General features: G+C 37.5%; 1 protein-coding gene across 4 annotated transcripts in view; it reads left to right on the plus strand.

Annotated features, from left to right (window-relative positions):
- Nucleotides 1–7,046: 7,046 nt before the first annotated feature.
- LOC140809002 (uncharacterized) overlaps nt 7,047–20,799 on the plus strand; it is a 30,572-nt gene continuing 16,819 nt past the window's right edge. For 3 of the 4 annotated variants that reach the window (XM_073166434.1, XM_073166435.1, XM_073166437.1), the window contains exons 1-6: nt 7,048–7,371; nt 7,532–7,574; nt 8,292–8,413; nt 9,038–9,145; nt 16,825–16,969; nt 17,065–17,156. In XM_073166434.1, the coding sequence (XP_073022535.1) occupies nt 7,195–7,371; nt 7,532–7,574; nt 8,292–8,413; nt 9,038–9,145; nt 16,825–16,969; nt 17,065–17,156 (687 nt within the window). In that variant the 5' untranslated portion in view covers nt 7,048–7,194. Of the gene's footprint in view, nt 7,372–7,531; nt 7,575–8,291; nt 8,414–9,037; nt 9,146–16,824; nt 16,970–17,064; nt 17,157–20,799 lie in introns of all 4 variants that reach the window. The other variant, XM_073166436.1, reaches the window with a different exon arrangement.

Below are 20,799 nucleotides of genomic sequence, written 5' to 3' on the forward strand. Positions count from 1 at the left end.
GCTATTCCAGAGTAGTGAGCATTGATGACCGGGCAGAAATATTCCCGGATTGGCACCTCTCTTGGGATCTCATTCTGATTATCTCTGTTTTCAGCCATTGCTTTAATTTCGTCTCTCCTTGCTTTCCTTAATCTCTTGGCAGTTCTTTCGATTTCCGGATAAAAAATCAGCAAGTCGTGATTTTGATATTTTCGCATGCACTGCAAAACAGAGAAGATTATCAATTAACAAATAAATAACTAAAATAAAATAAAATCTAAATTAAAGTAAAGACTACTTAGTAATGATATCAATATGCAATCAAATAGTTTACTCCCCGGCAACGGCGCCAAAAACTTGTTGCGTATTTGCACTACCGCAAGTGTACGGTGTCAAGTTTTAGTACTGATTTAAGTACAGATATCGATCACACGAGGAGTAATTATTTAAAACTATATATTAATTACCATAATATTGACATAGCTCAACTTTATTTAGAAATTCAAAGGGTTGGTTTGTAATCAATTCGAAGAAAATAACAATTCCTGTAATTCTAGCATGCAGTAGAAATTCAATGGGTAAATAAATCTAGAGATATGATTTCATCTGGTTTCCCCTATGCTAAATTAAAATTAACTAACATGTTATTAAATTGCATTGTGTTTACTAACCAAGAACTCGCAATTTTCCTATTTCTTTTCTCAAGTGTTAAATAAAATTGTATTACCTATTACCGATTTTAATATGTCTATTCAAAATCAAGTAACTCGTAATAAATGCAACCAAAGTTCTCTTATGGATTCGTCAGAGTTATACGTCTTTTGCACGTTATAAATATCTAACGATGTGATTTCTCATGTCCTAATTTCAATCCTCTCTCTCGAGTGTTGGATCTTAATTATTTGATCAATCGAATTATGGCCAGTAATTCAAAAGCATTAATGACAAGAAATCACAAATAAACACGATGAATTAATTCATGAAAATTCAAAACTTCAATAACATAGGTTCAACCAAGACTACATCAATCTCTAGAAAATAGAATTAGTTCATCCTCGAATTTAAATCAATAAAAACCTGTTTGTAATCATTAAAAACGTAAAAATAAAGAACCGAATTAGGAACGTGTTTAGGAGAGATGGAAGTGCGTCTCCATGTCCGGATTTAGCACCTTCTAACTATGTTCTTCGCGTCCCGTGCTCCGTGCTCTGACTTTTACTCTCCTTTTTCCAATGATATGTCGGTTGCGTGTAAATTATTTCCCGACCCCCCTTCAAAACCCACGTCGAAACCTATTTAATTCTGAGAGATCGCGCCGCGCGCATATGCGCTGCCCTTAACTTGCGCATATGCGCGGGTTCTTCTGTACGTGAGTTTTCTTCTTGCGCGGCCAAGTCCGGCGCATATGCACACTGTTCTCTGGTCTCGCCTCATGTCTCTCGCGCATATGCGCGCCATGAGTGGCGCATATGCGCGAGTCTCACTATATTTTCCCTTGCTTCTGTGCATCGCTCGCGCATATGCGCAATCTTACTCGCGCATATGCGCGAGCCTCACTGCCTTCAGAACCAGACTTCTTGCATGTTTCTTTTCTAGGTGCCATTTTTACCTACCTTCGCGCCCGAATGGTAGTCTTACCTAGGTTCCTGCAATCACACCAAAAAACAACAAAAGCGCGTAATTCTGTCCAAAAAGACTAACAATCTATATGAAGTATAAGGATAATTTATCAGGCAGTATAAAAACACTTCTAAACTTTATTAGCGGAAGCAAATCAAACAAATTACTAGTAAATTCTGCTAGAGTTTTACAAGACCAAACTAAAACATAAGATAAAAAAGACAACAAATTATTATAAATATTTTATACAACCACTACTAGATCATTCATCTACATTTCTTTCTTTATCCAATTCATGTATACCTGCATCTGGAAATTACAATAAATAAAGAAAATAGAGAGATTAAGTCTTTAAGAACTAGCAAAAATTAAATTATAATAAATATGATGTCAAATTTAACAGAATGATATAATAGACAATATGATTAGCATCCGATTATATGAATGTGCGACAAAAAAATATGGTTATCAAATAATAACGAGCCAAGTGAACTAATATACCAAGACCAAGATCACGTTGTTCAATGGACTAAATCTCCAGACCAAAGTCCGTTGTCCATGGCTTTGTCTTGGTCAATCATTTTATCATTCAATCACTCGTTCACTAATTCGATGATTAACCAAAAGCTTATTTGGTGAAAGCTCGATAAGAATCACACTTAGTGTGATGATATTACAATGAGAACTTTTCACTAAAGCATTTCATTATTACGCAATAACAGTAATGAGTAAATAAAGTAGAATAAATTTTTAAATATGATGCGATCAAGATGATATATTTGATCGGTAAGAAAGATATCGCCATGATTGAGGATTTATTGTGATAGAAGAAGTGGCCATCGAAATGATGCATCAACGAGATTAAGAGATACAATAATTATGCACAGTCACAAGAAATCAATAAAACATGACAAATATCATTGAAGAAAATATCATATCTTAATTTTCTGGCCAAATGCCAAGATTATAGGAAGAATGGTAAAATTAATTCCTCACCTTAGTGACTTACTAGAGATGAGTGTGATAATCCAAAGTTCAAGTAAATCCTATTGACCAAGGTGATTATCATCAGTATAGTACAACACTTCCTAATTCATTTTAATATATACTATCCCTAAAATAATCAAAATAACGAGTATTAACCCATAACTTTATACTTTTATTTGATGACGTGAAATATCATAGTAATAAGCATATATAAAATCTTTTGACTCGTCTTATATCTTAGTAAGTTTGTGTACGTTAAATATACATAATAATCTAAAGAAATATTATTCCGAAAGTAACATAACAATAATAATTTTTATTTATTTTTTTATTTTATATTTTATTTATATATGTAACGAATATATCACTCACAAAATTATAATAAATAACTTGTAAGTCCAAAAATTGTAATACTTCATAGTTACTTCCAGTGATATATTTTTTCAGTATCGTAGACTAGAAAAATGTATAAAAAGATTCAGATGATCATACAAGTATCATATTATATCCAAAATCATAGTATTAACATTTAAAATTTTACAGAAAATGAAATACTCATCCAAAATTCATGAAACTTACACAATAGACTATATTAATATAGAACAAGGTTCGAAAAAACAAAATTTTGTATTTCAACAACATGTGTACACGCGCACGCGCTAACTCCGACGGCGTGTGGCCAGCGTCTGGCGAACATGTTCTGCCCAAATTTTTCCAACATATGAAAAATTGATTTCTTAAAATTCTTGTGTTAAAAGTTGTCAGGGCCCAGCTCACTTGTGATACTGTTCGCTTTGGCCCGAAGCCTCACGACTTTAAAACGCGTCACAACGTGCGGCGTACACTCACACTTGCTCTTATACCAAATGTCACGGCCCAGCACACTTGTGATATTGTTCGCTTTGGCCCGAGGCTTCACGGCTTTAAAACGCGTCACAACATGCGGCGTCTACTCACACTGGCTCTCATTCCAAATGTCACGGCCCCGTCCACTTATGATTATTGCTCGCTTTGGCTCGATGCTTACGACTTTAAAACGCGTCACAACGTACGGCGTCCACTCACACGCTCTGATACCAAATATCACGGCTCAGCCCACTTGTTATATTGTCTGCTTTGCTCCGAGGCCTCACGGATTTAGACCGCGTCACAATGTGTGACGTCCACTGACAATGGCTCTCATACCAAATGTCACGGCCCAACCCACTTGTGATATTTTCCACTTTGGTCCGAGGCCTCACGGCTTTAAAACATGTCACAACATTTGGCGTCCACTCAAACTGGCTCTCATATACCAAATGTCACGGCAAACGCGTCACAACGTGCGGAGTCTACTCACACTGGCTCTCATAGTGACATTTGGTATGAGAGCCATTGTGAGTGGACGCCGCACGTTGTGACGCATTTTAAATCCGTGAGGCCTCTGCCAAAGCGGACAATATCACAAGTGGGTTGGGCCGTAACATTTGGTATGAGAGCCAGTGTGAGTGGATGTTGCACGTTGTGACGCGTTTTAAAGCCGTGAGGCCTCGAGCCAAAGCGGACAATATCACAAGTGGGTTTGGCCGCGACATTGGTATGAGAGCCAGTGTGAGTGGACTCTGCATGTTGTGGCGCGTTTTAAAGCCGTGAGAAAACGTTCCAAAGCGGACAATGTCACAAATGGACTGTGCCGTGACATTGGATATGAGCGCCAGTATGTGTGGACGCCGCACGTTGTGATACGTTTTAAAGTCGTGCGGCCTCGGGCCAAAGCGGACAATATCACAAGTGGGCTGGGCCGTGACATTTGGTATGAGAGCTGGTGTGAGTAGAAACCGCACGTTATGACGCATTTTAAAGCAGTGAGACCTCGAGCCAACGTGGACAATATCACAAGTGGGTTGGGTCGTGACGTTTGGTATGTGAGCAGGTATGTGTGGACGCCGCACGTTGAGACGTGTTTTAAAGCCATGAGGCCTCGGGCCAAAGCGAACAATATCACAAGTGGGCTGGGCCGTGACATTGGTATGAGAGCTGGTGTGAGTAGAAACCGCACGTTATGACGCATTTTAAAGCAGTGAGACCTCGAGCCAACGTGGACAATATCACAAGTGGGTTGGGTCGTGACGTTTGGTATGTGAGCAGGTATGTGTGGACGCCGCACGTTGAGACGTGTTTTAAAGCCATGAGGCCTCGGGCCAAAGCGAACAATATCACAAGTGGGCTGGGCCGTGAAATTCGGTATGAGAGCTAGTTTGAGTGGACGCCGCAGGTTGTGACATGTTTTAAAGCCTTGAGGACTCGGGCCAAAGCAGACAATATCACAAGTGAGTTGTGCAGTGACATTTTGTATGAGAGCTAGTATGAGTGGACGCTGCACGTTGTGCCGCATTTTAAAGCCGTGAGACCTCGGGCCAAATGGGACAGTATCACAAGTGGGCTGGGCTATGACATTTGGTATGAGAGCCAGTGTGAGTGGACGCCGCACGTTGTGACGCGTTTTAAAGCCGTGAGGCCTTGGGCCAAAGCGGACAATATCACAAGTGGGCTGGGCCATGACATTTGGTATGAGAGCCAATGTGAGTGAACGTCACATGTTGTGACGTGTTTTAAAGCTGTGAGGCATCGGGGAAAAGCAGACAATATCCCAAGTAGGCTAGGCCGTGATATTTGGTATGAGAGCCAGTGTGAGTGGACGACGCACGTGGTAATGCGTTTTAAAGCCGTGAGGCCTCAGACCAAAGCGGACAATATCACAAGTGGGCTGGACCGTGATAAAGGTTTTCTCAAATTCATAGCCGAAAATTGTCAGAAACAAAATAATTAGTAAAACTTACACCCCTAATTTCACTTTCAGAAAACATTATTTCCGATGTCAATTCCGGGAAATCAAAGACATAAGTGAAAAGTATGACATTTAATGAACAACTTTCATGCTCAGACTAAGGTATAATATGGTCAGTAGAGGTACGAAAAATGAGAGTACAAACAGTACCTGAAAATGAGTTTTCTGGCACTATTACCTTCCGAGGTAGTGGTGGTTTCTGAATTTTAAGAAAAATCAATTGCTTATTTTCAACATCTCCTTTTCTGACAGCTTTCTGGGTAAGCAGCGAGTGTTGTGGGATTTTTCTAGAATTTTTGGAGGATTTTGAGATCTATAAATGAATTTTTTTCCTTTTTTTCCAAATATTTTAAAGCCTGATTCTCACACCACTACAACCAGCCCCTAAAACTGGAAAATTGTGTTAAGAAACTGTGTCAATTCTTCAGGTGAATGATGTCATTTTATAGGCAAGAACCAAGTCTTTCCTCCAATCTATCTTGGACAACTTCCGATCACCGGTTGGGAAAGAAAAGAAGTGGTGTGTTAGTTAAGCAAACAAGATGATGATGTTATTATCTTCCTATGTATGCTGTATGTGTATATATATATATATGTATGTATATCTATATATATGTATTTACTATTACTATATGTTTAAATATGTGACTTAGTTATTTCAATTTTTTATTAGCAGTATATAATAATTAAATATTGCATATACCTAATTTTGGGGTATTACAAAAACTTTGCAAGTACTCTTCCTCTTATTGTTGATTCTTTCACTCATTGTTCTTAGTGTTTCCACGCTTCTTTGACGGTATGGTCCCACGGGGCATGTCAAAACTGTTTGAACGGAAAAATAAAAGTGTGGGCATGCCAGCGATTGTGCCAAATGTAAAATCTGAGTTCTAAAGTAAACAATGTGAGCCTCAAACTGATAATTAGTTATAATTCTCTCGGTAAGCCAAAAACTATGAAAATAAATAAGGAAATTGAAAGAAAAATCGTGGAAAAAAAATCAATTATGTTATTATGAACTGAAATAAACATCTTTGGAATGAATAAAATATACCTAAAATATAAAAGAAGTACCACTGAATCTATTGGAAATATACGAAATAATTAGGTGAAAATTCATGAAATTTGTTGAGAGAGTTTGTTTTAGAGTTTTTGTATTGATTGATGCAAAAGAGACTTTTTTATTTTTTATTTATGTTGTTGTTCAAATTCTTTCAAGTGATTATTTCCTCTTTCCACAATCGTCACAACTTCTTCGACGTACGACAATGAGTTTGGTCAATTTCCTGAAACTGTCGAATTCTTTTAACTTAATAGACTCTTGATGTTGAGTAGGTCTCTTGTGAGAAGTCTCACGAATCTTTATCTGTGAGATGAGTCAACCCTATCGATATTAACCATAAAAGAAATACTCTTAGTATAAAAAATAATATTTTTTAATGGATGACCCAAATAAGAGATTCATCTCACAAAATACGACTCGTTAGACCGTTTATACAAGTTTTTACTTTTAATGTTTGAGCTAAACATTTTAAAACGGTCTATTCTATATATTATATATTATATAAATACATAACTAGTTTTATTTTAATTTATTAATAAATTAATCACAAAAGCAGAATAAAATATAAAAATTGAAGGAAAGGAAAAGGAAACGATTTCCCGCGCTCAACGTCACGCAGGAAATAGGAACCCTAATTCCCAAATTTTGAAGAAATCGTACCCAAACAATTTGGGTGTGTAGATTTATTCATGTAGACACACAAATTACGCAGTAGAAGATGGTGACAAAGGTTTTCGCAGGAGTTAATGCATTTATTTCCCGTAATCTGGTTCCACCGGAGCTCTTCGACGCTGTTCACGATGCGTTGAAGCTCAACGGAGCGCAGGTCTTCCTCTGCTGCAATCCTTCGCGTAACGGGCCGAATGATTATCACGTCATATCCTCTTCCGAGCATGTAACTTTACTGATTTAGAATCGAAGTTCAGTTTCACTTGAGTTGCATTTGTTCTAGTTTTAATTTAATTGTTTTGGCTATATTGAATTGAAAGTTGTATTTCACTAATATCGCCCTGGGATTTAGTTTGAAGTTTACTGGTTTGAATTGAATCCCGCAGGAAAAGTTTGAGGATCTTCGATCAAAAGGCTGCAAGATGCTTGGTACGTTTTGAGAAAATTTCGTTGGATTGGTGTCGTCGATTAACATTTTAAACTTGATACTAAAGTGGACCTTCTAAGTTTTATATTTTTATGGTACAAAGACAGGCGTCAGAGGAGAGTAATCATGTCGATGGAGCTTATGGGCCATCTATTTGTTGTTAACTTGTTATCGCTCCTCACATAATGAAACATGCTGTATTTAGCTTCTGTCTGGAAAAAAATTAACTTTGACAGATTGTCTTCAAATGCTGGACATGGTTGTGCTAAGGAAGCATGATTGATTCAAATTGCATATGTAGCAGAATATTCTGCATTACTTATTATTAGGTGTGCATCAATCATTTGTTTAGTTTTGCATTATCTTGATAATTTTTTTTGGAAGAATTAGCTATCAATCCTGAGGTCAATGGGTTACACTTGTTGGTGCAAATTGGTAAAGTCCTAGATAAAAAATTTCGTGAATATCATTAGTAACTGCATTTTAAGTAATTACTCTTACTTGGTTGAAAAACAATCCCTTTGTAATTTTTATATTGACTACATGCAATGTCTAAATTTATGTTAGATATCTAGATTTTGAACTTTAGGTGTGATTCAATTCTTTCTATGGTTGGCTTTTGGGTTCCTCTTTGGATTGCTGACATGTTGAACATGTGTTTTTTTGTCTAGCAATCTTGTATTATACTGATTTTAGCCTTGTACTTATCTTGTAATCAGGTCCTCAGTGTGTGCTGTTGTGTGCGAAAGAACGTAGATCTCTGCCTAATCAAGGTTTTACTTGTTGCCTTGCAATGGATGGTGTTAACATACTTGTTTCTGGTTTTGACAAAGATGAAAAGGTATGGTGCCATTTAGCTATCACTCGTCAACCTACATCTCTTTCTTTCCTCTGCATCTTTCATAATTTGTATTCTCTAAATATTAGAGGTTTTAGTATGTCATTCTCATTAAAGGTGATATTCTTCATTGCTTGTCATACATGCTCTTATTCTAGTGCTTATTGATGTTACCAAATTACGAGAAGACACATCCCCCTCATCTTCTGTTCAGCCTTCTACTTTTTACCACCCTACTAATATCTCGTTTACCTGCCATAATCTCGACGGGCTGCTTGGTCTGCCTTTGCTGATTAAGCTACCGGGTGGGCTGATGAACAGCCGCGGCATAGAAAATCGTGCCCCTCATTTGGATTCTTCTTTAATATGTTCATTCTGTAACATGTGAGTTTCAAATTAAAATAAGTCATGATCAGAAAGTGTGCTGCATATACTGTAATAGAACCGTAAGTTTAGTGCCAGGGCAATATGTACCATGGTACCACCACATGATATTTTTTAACTTCCATCAAACTTCAATTTTTATTGATGGAATTTACTGCTTTTGACTCCATGTATACTATATAATAATATGTTAATCTTACGTTTGCAACTACTGCTGATTTCTGTTTTGGTTATGTATTGAAGGCTAATATTATGAAGATGGTTACCGCAATGGGAGGAGTGCTGCTTGCAAAAACATCTTCTGATGTCAGTTTTATAATTGCGAAGAATGTTTTGGCTCCAAAATACAAGGTTTCTATTTTTATGGTTTCAAATTGAGCAGCTGTGTTGATGTTCCATATGTCATCCCCTATCCCTCATATACCGATTCATCTCCCAACTCTATTGATCAAATAAGTATTTCTGATCATTTATTGCAAAGTTGAATGAATAAACTACTAGACTACGGGGATTTAAGTGTGGATCATCAAGGGGTCATGCAGGACAAATGTGATTCAGCTAGAAATTATTATGTAGTATTAGAAAGACAATTTAAAATTTTGACGGCATTTGATCCAGAAAAATTTAGGTGTCCTGAACATTTAAATAATATTTTATTTTCTTCTTGTTTCATGGAGATTTTCTCCTAATAGACTCGAATTTTCTGTGGTTCTATTGTATTGGTTTATTCTTTTTCAGAATTTTATTTGATTTTTACTTTGTATCTCAGACGTTTATAGTTAATATGGCTCGAATTGCTACCCACATCTATTTTTATGTGATCCACATGAAATATATACATCCAGTTGTATTTGACCTGCAGAGTGTGAAGCATAGAATGCCATCCCTATACTATGTAAAAGTAAAGAATTTGGAGAAAAAGGTATATATATACCATGAACATGTACTCTTGATATGAGAATGTCAAAAGCAGGTATTTATATTAGTTGAGGTATCTTTTATGCATGTAAACTAATCATCTTAATATCGTGATTAGGAAATTTTCTAAAGAAATATAATCAAATTCCTTACGCCACAAAAATGGAGATATATTGGAAGGGCTAATTGTTATTAATCATTTTTAACATACATGGAAACAGATGTATGTAAGGTCCAAATGAATGTACCTTATTTTAACAATAATTAGCTTGGAAAGTCTATCTCATCCCATGAAGCTATAAATGACCACCTTTTCACTTTAGTATGTGAAATTAAGAATCGTGGAGTTATTTGTACCCGTTATATGTGCTGTGGATAGATAGATGTTTAAATCTTACTCTTTATATCGGTTGGATACCTGAATTTATAAGAAGACATGATCTTAGCATAATAAGTAGAATCCACAACAAATCTAGCCAAGCCAAAATAATTTTTTTTCCAAATTAGTATAATATATTTTTCAATCCTTGTTGAAAAATCACGATGTTTTGGTAATTTGCATATAAGATTTTTTTTGAGGTATGTGATGATGGAGTATGGAACATGGTCTTGGCCCAATCCATTGATAGGATTTACCGCATGTTGTAGATTTTTGCGGTTTAGCGTTGTGATTACTAAACATTTTTCAACAATTGTTGGCAAGTGATTCAAACTGAATGTATGGATGTGCCAAAAGATTTGCTGGCATTGCGTCTCTGGGTCGTGAGAGACCAACTTGGTGATGTAGTCTTGGAGTTTATGAAATTTTTTATTCAGAGCCCAAATATTTTTGCTAAACACTTTGCAATCAAAAAACCATCGGGTTTTGGGAATTTGCATGTAAGAGTTTTTTAGGCCTGTTATGTTGGACTTGTTAAATTGGAAACTTGATTTGCTTATAACCTCTTCCTAGAGGGTCAAAACAATGTTGGGGTTTTGTTTATGTAATTTCCTTTTTGGATATGTGTACTATTGCAAATTGTTGATCATTTGCATCTTTGGAACCTCAGAGCAGATAATTATGTCTTTTTTTTATGATTTTTCAATGTTTTTTTTAAGAAACTATATTATATTCATTAATTAAATCACAGATGGATTACAAATGATCCACACAACAACAAAAAAGAAAGATAAAAACCCTGTTCAAATCAACAACATATATAAATCCAATCCCTCAATAAATTTGATTGATAAATCCTTAAACTTTACATGTTTCCTAATTCCAGCTAGATGCTCGAATCTTAATATTGTCCGAAGTCCGAATATTCTTCAACTAACTTTTCTATATTGTCAAAAATCCGTCTATTCTGCTCCAACCATATTGACGAGCGAATACAATGAACTATCATTATCCAAAAATTCCACCGCTCATGCCAAGCTCGCGTCCAAGATATGCAGCAAATAGCTCGTACGAAGATCTTTGAATTACCCAAACCAAACCCATAGTCTCCAAAGCTCTGAACCAAAGACAACTCGTGAAAGAATAATGAATAAGCAGATGGTCCTGATTCTCCAACTCTTTCCGACACACCACACACCAATTCGGACATTGAGTACACAAATGCCGCCTCTTTTTTCATCATCTCACAAGTTGGGAGCTTACCCAACACCGTGGTCGTCGAGAAGACTTGAACATTGGGATAAGAACTTTTCAAATGACAATAAATAGAGAAATTTAAGGAAAGTTACTGATCGGAAAAAAGATTCATAGAAAGATTTGACTGAGATTAATCCTAAAGATCCTCGCCCCAAACCCTGATACTATCAACACCCTCAACCAATCTGACTCTCTCTAAAGACCCTAGCAAAGAGCTCAACTCATTAACTTTCAAGACCCACTGTAGATGAAATATCCATGATATGGAAGAAGAGGACAAAAACCCTCGAACTGGGAAAAAAGAAAAATGGGTTTATTATGAACCGAGTTGGTGTGTTTTGTGCAGGAATGACTCAGAAAGTCAAGATCATTTACTCATCCATTGTCCATTCTCGATTGGTTTGTGGGCTAAGGCGTTGAAAGAACTTCAGCTAGTATGAGTGATGCCGGAATCTACAAAGAGGCTTTTTGCTATGGACCTTGGCCAGCAGACATGTATCAGGGGAAAAACTTTTTGGCGGGTGGTTGTCCAGTGCATCTGCTGGTTCGTTTGGCTCGAAAGAAACAGAAGAATATTTGATGAGAAGGAGGAATCACGAGAACAGTGCTGGGAAAGAATAAAGATAGCGGTAGCACTGTGGGTTGGCACTCACGAAGAGTTCAAGAATGTCTCCATTTTTGATATTTTGCTAGACTGGGCATTTGTTTATCATTAAGTACTAACGTATTGTGTAGATTTCGATTTAGTGGATCACTAGTCCACTAATGTAATTGACATAATCCACTATTGTTTGACACTTGTATTTTACGTTGGGGACCTACACCTTTTAGGTTCGAAAATGCCTGGTTATCACATCCGAATTTCAAAGAGATGGTCAAGACATGGTGGAATTGTGGAAGATACCAAGGGTGGGAGGGATACAGCTTTATGAATAAACTGAAAAAGATCAAAGCGGAAGTAGCTACTTGGAATAAAGAGGTTTTTGGAAATGTGGATCTTAAAATTAAAGAACTGTCAAGTGACATTAGAAGACTGGATGAATTAGAGGAGTCAGGGAGGTGGTCTGTGACATTAAAAGAGGAACGGAAAAATTTGAAAATCGAGTTGGAAACCAATATGATAAGAAGAGCACAAATCCAACGTCAAAAAGGAAAAATTAAGTGGATGAGGGAAGGGGACCATAATTCGAAATTTTTTCATCCTCTACTCAGTGATAGAAGGAACAAAACAGTGATTGATGTTGTGGAAAAGGAGGATGGATTGAGAGTCACTGACGAATCACTCATTGAAGAGGAAATCATAAGTTTTTACAGGAGATTGTATAAGAAAAGAGAAGAAGGACAGGGAGATTTCGTAGGAGATGCCGCGGAATTGATAGGAATGGACTGGTGTGCGATAGATCAGGTACAATCACAAGAGTTGGAGACACCATTCACTGAGGAAGAGATAAAAAAATCGGTTTTTGAGAGTGATGGTTGTAAGGCACCGGGCCCAGATGGATTCACACTGGCTTTTTATCAACAAAATTGGGATACGGTTAAAGACGACTTACTAAGGGTCCTTACTGAATTTTCCAGAAATGGAATTATCAACGGCGTAACAAATGAGACATACATCTGTCTTATACTGAAAAAAAAGGAAGCGTCGAGGATAATGGATTTCAGACCGATTAGCTTAATTACGAGCTTATATAAAATCTTGGCAAAAGTCTTGACGAATAGATTGAGAAAAGTCATTGGTGCAACAATGGAAGAAAATCAATGTGCTTTCATTAAGGGACGACAAATATTGGACTGTTGTTTAGTCGCCAATGAGGTGGTAGAATTCTATCGAAGGAAAAACAAGAAGGGATGGGTGTTCAAAGTCGACTTCGAGAAAGCATATGATAGTGTTGACTGGAAATTTCTTGATTGGGTAATGATGAAGAAAGGTTTTGGAAGCAAGTGGAGGAAGTGGATAATGGGATGTGTTTCGAGTGTTTCCTACTCAATCTTTATTAACGGCAGGCCAAGGGGGAAAATTAAAGGGGAGCGAGGTCTTAGACAAGGGGATCCACTCTCACCTGTACTCTTCAATTTGGTAATAGATGTTCTGGGACGAATGGTCGACAAAGCCAAGTTCGATGGAAAAGTTAAAGGATTCGAAGTAGGTAGAAACAATGAACATATAACTCACCTTCAGTTCGCAGATGACACTATATTTTTTGCAAATTCTAGACATCATTTGTTGGAAATTATAGACATTCTGAAATTCTTTTGCAAGCTCTCGGGTCTCAAGATTAACATGGAAAAAAGTATGGTTGTGGGTTTGCTCATTGATGACGAGGAAACAGAGGTAATGGCTTGTAATATTGGGTGTAGGAAAGGTACCTTCCCAATTAAATATTTAGGACTGCCGTTGGGAGGCAATCCATTGAAAATGGAATTTTGGGATCCAGTGATATCGATTATGAAAAGAAGACTAGCCAACTGGAAAAAATCTTTTTTATCTAGGGGGGGGGGAGACTTACATTGATCAAGGCTGTGTTGAGTGCATTGCCGTCTTACTTTATGTCCATTTTCAAAGTTCCGCATAAGGTAAAGATTATTATGGAAAGATTGATGAGAAACTTCTTGTGGGATGGACCGGATGGTGAGAAACATTGTCATGTGGTGGGATGGGAACAAGTGTGTAAACCGATGGTGAATGGGGGTCTGGGAGTGGGTAGTAATCGACTCAGAAATATATCACTTCTCGGCAAGTGGTGGTGGAGAGCTTCGGTGGATAGGATGGTTATGTAGAAGAGAGTTATTACTAGTATTTATGGTACCCATGACAATGGATGGGATTTGGGGATAGCTGGGATCTCTACTTTCAAAAGTCCATGGAAAGGAATTTCTAAATCGTTCCCGGCTTTCAATCGATTGGTTAAGGGGGTGCTTAAGGAGGGTAATTTTATTCGGTTTTGGGAAGATAATTGGGTGGGAGGGGCTCCTTTCTGTATTCGCTTTCCTTCGTTGTTTGCCATCTCGAGTCTTAATAATAAATCTGTTTCAAACTTTGTCGAGATTGTCATTAGGGATGGGATAAATGATTAGCGTTGGGACATAAGATTTTGGAGAAATATGAGTGTAGAAGAGGAGAGTGAGTTTACAGTGTTGTGAGGTGTCTTACATAATGTTCATTTAGAGATGGGGGTAGATGATTATAAAATTTGGTTGGGGGACTCCTCGGGATATTTTCGGTCAAATCTTTCTATGCATCATTCTTCAATTCCAGTGATCCTTTTCCTACATCATATTATTGGAATATCTGGAAAATACCTGTCCCGCCGAGGGTGCAAGTATTCTCGTGGATTGTGGCGTCGGACAAACTTCAAACTTGCGATATGTTACAAAGAAGATGGCCAACACGTGTCTTACGCCCTCTTTGGTGTTGCCTATGCCGTTGTGCCGAAGAGAATCAAGATCACTTGCTCATTCATTGTCATTACAGTATTCAGATTTGGTATAAGGCTTTAAGGAATTGAATTTGGTGTGGGTAATGCCGGTACAGAGTCGAACCAAGCTTACATAATGGAAGGAAAAATCAACGGTTCTGGTATACCATCGTCCAATGCATCTTTTGGTCGATTTGGATGGAAAGGAATAACAGAGTATTCTTAGACAAGGAGGAGACGGTTGAAGAGCTATGGGACAAAATCAAATTCAGAGTGGCAAGCTGGGCGAACTTACAGAAAGATTATAAACACATAAGTGTCTCGGAGTTATATAGGGATTGGAATTTTATTTTCGATTAGAATCGGTGTTGTAGTGGCTCGGAGTTTTCTCGCATAGCGGATATCTTATCCGCCTAATGTATTGTAAACCTTAATAATTTAATAAAATATGTTTCTTATCAAAAAATAAAATAAAATATCGTTTCTTATAAAAAAAAAAGATCCTTAAAAAAAGAATCCCCCAATGTCGGGTAAGGGTAGACTTCAAAGAGGTCAAGTTGCTGCTAATGTCGAGTAAGGGTAGTGAAGTAAGTCGTGACAGAGGAGTCTCCCCGTCGTAGTTCATGAAGGGTGCTCTCAATGCCGAATAGCTCTGATGTGTTGTCTTTGGAAGAATAGGTGTCATGAGCCGCATCCCATATCTCCTTCGCAGTACGATAGAAAAGAAAATTTGTACCGATTTCCGTCGTCATATTATTCTCCGAATTCCACACCTTAAATTTCGGATCTATTGATGCAGGGCATGTCGTTGCGCTAGAGATGAAATCCTCTTTTCCTTTTCTTTTTCCTTGAATGAACATAAGAACGGACTGCGACCATTGTAGGAAGTTTTCTCCTTGTAATTTGTGGTTCCTTATCGGGAGAGAAGTGGTTTCAGCCACTGTTGGTGCGATAGGTGTGGCCTCAGAGTCGGAAGAAACGGACGGTGAAGCCATGCCGTATTTTGTCATGATTCATGAAGTCACTCCCCTCTCTGATACCATGTAGTTTACGAGAGAGTAACAGAGAAAGATCAATGCTTCATTTGAATTCATTGAAAATAAAGGTTATATACAATGAACTTTATAGGCTCCAAAGTTAACAAAATTATTAAATCTAAGGGATAACTAGATCTAATAATTCTAATCCTAATAATTAAAATATAAAAGATACTACATATAAGATCCTATCAATCTTAGTAATCTGATATTAATCCATTATTCTACACCTAGCATTGCGGCAGTGGGTTGTGAGAGACCATCTTGGTGACGTTGTCTTGGAGTTTATGGACTTTTTTAGCCAGAGTACAAATGTTTTTACCAAACGCTTGCAATGTGAAAAGGGATTCAAATCTGTTCTGATTATTGTATCTGTTAGTTTGGTAGGGATTTGACACATTATTTCTCTAGGGCTTAGTCGAGCAATTTGATTAAATGGGATCTTTTATGGTTAGGCACCAAAATGATGGACTTGTTGGTCACTTGCATTTCATTTTTCTCTAAGTTACAGAGAATGTAACATAGTTACTGATACTTTAGTAAATCGGGCACTTTTATTGTAATTCAGCAGTACTTCAAGGGGCAGTTCCTCACACCGATATCCAGTCTTGTATTATATTAGATAGGATTGGACTGACTCCTTTTTGTTCAAAATTGTTATCTTTCATAAGAGGTTTTGGTATAGCCTCTCTCATTTGTAATTTTGGTCTTATTTTGCTATATTTACTAGCAGGATTCCGTGCCTAGGCGGTGTCTAATGATACAAAATCTATACTTCAAAGGATTTTTTTATTGGAACTTGTATTTTTATGCTTCCACAAAACTGTGTGAATGTATAAATAGCTTTTTGTGTACAGCGGTTTGAGAGAAAGTAAAAGATAAACAGAAGAGTGGAAATACCGTTGTTTCTGTTTTGCTATAAACCTGCTGCTCTACTTAATTGTCTTTCCTTTCCAAGTGTACCATCATGCTATCAATGTCCTAATCATTTATGTTTCATCTTCTCTTTGACTGATTCAGTGGGCTCTAAACAGTCTAAGAAAACCAATTGTCACATTACATTGGCTTATTCAATGTTGGAAAGAGCACCGCGTTGTTCCTCAGGAGTCATACCGTGTTCTTCCTTTTTCCGGGCTTACAATCTGTGTTACTGGAATTCCTGCAGGTCGGATTTTTGTCCACAGGTTTAATTTGGACAAGTTTAATTTTTTCGTTATTACTTATTATTATGTCCTTTTAATGTTTGATATTGATGTCTAGACGAGAGGAAGGAAATAGAGAAGCTTGTTATACAGAACAATGGCAAATATTCTGCTGAGCTGACAAAAAGATGCTCACATTTGGTTTGCGATATATCCTCAATACTTTCTTTGTTCTCTTACGTCTAAATTTACCTACTAATATCTTGTGTTTGTTCCCTAATTTGACTGGCACAAGATTAGATGTCAGCTTCTCAAAGTTCTGGTCATTGCTTGTTGGATTTTTTATTATCTTTGCGATATTTTGTTAAGAGTGTAAGAAGTTCTCTTTGTAAATGTAAAATAATTTGAATGGAAAAATGAAGAGGGAAGAAAATGCAGAAAACGTTGGCTAGGGGCAGAGAAGAAAGAATAATTTTGTTTCTTGATGGTAAAGTCATCTTGAGCGTACATTTAAATAACCAAAGAAAATGAAATCAAATCCCCACAGATTAGGGGAAATAATCTTTCCTAATCTACCATATTTCATTCAATCAAATCCAATCTAAACTAATTTACTTATTAAAATAACTTATCGACACTCCCCTCAAGTTGGTACAATGATATCAATAATGCCCAACTTGTTAACTTGGTCTTCAAATGGTGACAAGCCCTTAGTTAAGGTATCCACAATTTGCAAAGTGGTTGGAACAAATGGGATGCAGATTGTTCCTTCCTCAAGCTTCTCCTTTATAAAATGCTTGTCAATATCAATGTGTTCCGTTTGCTCATGCAAAACTGGATTATGAGTGATACTTATGGCCACCTTATTATCACCTTACAACCTCATAGGAGCATTTGTCGGTCTCCTTAATTCATCCATAAATCTCTTAAGCAAAGAACCTCACATACACCTTGAGCCATTGACTAAATTCAGCTTCTGCATTGCTTCTCACCGCAACACTTCGTTTTTTGCTCTTCCATGCCACAAGATTACCCCATACAACTGTACAATATCTAAAGGTGGACCACTCAACTGTGTATACTTCAATTTCTCCTCATTTTTTCCAAAGAAGAGTCCTTTCCCTGGTGTTCCCAAGTATTTGAGAATTCGATATACAACTTCGAGATGTTCTTCATATAATGTGCGCATAACTTGACTCACTAAGCTTATTGCGAAGGCAATGTCTGGTCCTGTCGACCAATCTTTGATATCTACCTTTATCCACAAGAATATCGTCTTTAATTTCCCCTAGTTTTGTATTAACTTCCAATGGATTGTCTACAAGTTTGCACTTGCTCATCCTAGTTTCTTTCAAAAGATCCAGAGCATAGTTCGTTTAAACACCATGATTCCTTTCTTAGACCTTGCTATTTCATTCAAAGGAAGTACTTAAACTGTCCTAAATTCTTAATCTCGAACTCCTTTGCCAAGTTCGTCCTTAACCTATTCATATGTTCTATATCGTCTCTTATTAATATTATGTCATTAACATAAACAATTAAGATGCATATCATGTCAGAGGGGGACCTTTTTGTGAAGAGTGTGTGATCTGACTGTCTTGGTGTACCCCTCGGCCTTCACAAAATTTGTGAATCCCTCGAACCATGTTCTGAAGATTGCTTCAATCCATAAAGGGATTTTTTTCAATTTGCAAACCTTCGATCCAAATTAATCATTAAATCCGAGAGGAAGCTCCATAAACACTTCTTCCGAGTCTCCATTTATAAAGGCATTCTTCACGTCTAATCGATTAAGTGGCCAATCAAGATTTACAACAACGAACAATATCCCTCGAATTGTGTTAAGTTTTGCTACTGTAGAAAATGTTTTTGAGTAGTCAACCCCATAGGTCCGAGTGAAGCCGTTGGCAACCAAACGAGCTTTATATTTCTCCAATGAGCCATGAGAGTTGTATTTTGTAGTAAACAGCCACTTGCATCCTACCTTGGACTTTCTTTTGGGTAGATTGACTTTCTCCCAGGTAGTGGACTTTCTTTTAGGTAGATCGACTTTCTCCTAGGTAGAGTTCTTTCCCTCAGGTATCGTTAGAGCTTCCTGTATATTGTTAGGATACTAACAGAGTCGAGTCGAGTCAAAAAACAAGAGCATGAAAGGAGGGAGACATATTTCCATATGATACAAAGTTTGACAATGGGCGTCAAAATACATGACTAAATACATTATCTGAGTAATAGGAAGTTCAAACATGGTCAGAAGGGGTTACTTGGGTATACCTTGAGTGGAATTATTGGAATCAATCAGACTATCTTTGCAAGCGTCACGATTTAGCTGATATTTGAATAATGCCTTTGTAGTGGGACAATTTTTCATCCTCTTTGTGCTTGACCCTTCCTTGTATGTACAGTACTTTTTTTATGAGAAACAATATTATATTGATTAATCAGTGTTCTAAAATTCGTCCTAGGCGGCTGCCTTGACGCTACTCGCCGGCCGACTGCATCGAAAAAGTGATAGTCGCCCAGTCTAGGCGGTAGTATGAGGAAGTTTATGAGAGAGAACGCCATACATGAAGAGGAAATTGTGTAGATTTAGCAACTGAACCCATTATAACCGTTGTTTTTGTTATTCCGACTTCTGAAACTACGGCCACTGCCACGTAGGGATTGGAGGAGATCTGAATGTGGGATTGGAAGTATTTAATTGCGGGCTAATGGGCTGGCTAATGGGACATGCCCATTTACATAGAAATGACCCTAAGTCCCGTCTACTTAGAGAAAGAGTGTAATTTGAACACAATTATTTTTTTTATCGTTAATAACACAATTCCTATTTTTATCATGAAGTCGCTTTGTCCCCGCCTAGGCGCTGGGAGCTTGTCTAATGCCCGACTAGTGCCTAGCGAATTTTAGAATCTTGGTTTATAAGCATGATCCAGGACACACCAAACTCGATCCCAAAGCACATAGGTGCATCTTTGTTGGCTACTTTACAAATCAGCGAAGGTACAGATGCTTTGATCTTATTTAGGAAAAAAAATTGTATCTATGGATGTTACTTTTTTAAGGTCACTCCTACTTTGACTCAGTAGTGGTGAAGATGAATTTTTAACTAATTTAGACTTGACATTTATTCGAGGCTGATCTCAAACGGGATTTGGGAAGGAGGGGCAGAATATTTTGGAATATGGTGGTTCACTGTTTGGGCTGGTACATGTGGATGGAGAGGAATAGGAGGATCTTTGAAGATCATGAAGATTCGATTGAGGAGTGATAGGACAAGATTAAATCCAGGCTTTCATGCTGGAGCTCGAGGATTGTAGGGTTCAAATCGTTTTCGGTCTCAGATGTGTATAGGAATTGAGGTCTAGTATTATATTAATCTATTTGGCCTATGGATCTCACTTCGTCTTATATAGACCTCTAGTTAGTTTTTTTGTCAAATTACACTCCCTCTGAGTAGATGGGACTTAGGACCATTTCTATGTAAATGGGCCTGTCCCATTAGCAAGCCCATTAGTCCATAATTAAATATTCAAACCTAGATCTAAATGTCCAGTAGTTCACTCCAATTTCAGCCCTCCAATCTCCCGTTCGGAGTCCCCCAATCCCACGTTCAGATCTCCTCCAATCCCTACGTGGTTGTGGCCGTAGTTTCAGAAGTCGAAGTAACAAAAGCAACGGTTATTTGGTTCAATCGTTCTTCCCCATATTACTTCCTCACACTACCGCCTAGGCTGGCCGACTACCTCTTTTTCGGTGCGGTAGGACAACGGCCAGTACCTAATGGCTGCCTAGGCCGATTAGAACATTGTTATGAACAAAAGCTATACTACCAAAAACCTTCAGGGGAACA

This window comes from Primulina eburnea, chromosome 13 (genome assembly GCF_022965805.1).
Source record: "Primulina eburnea isolate SZY01 chromosome 13, ASM2296580v1, whole genome shotgun sequence".
NCBI classification, from domain to species: Eukaryota; Viridiplantae; Streptophyta; class Magnoliopsida; order Lamiales; family Gesneriaceae; genus Primulina; species Primulina eburnea.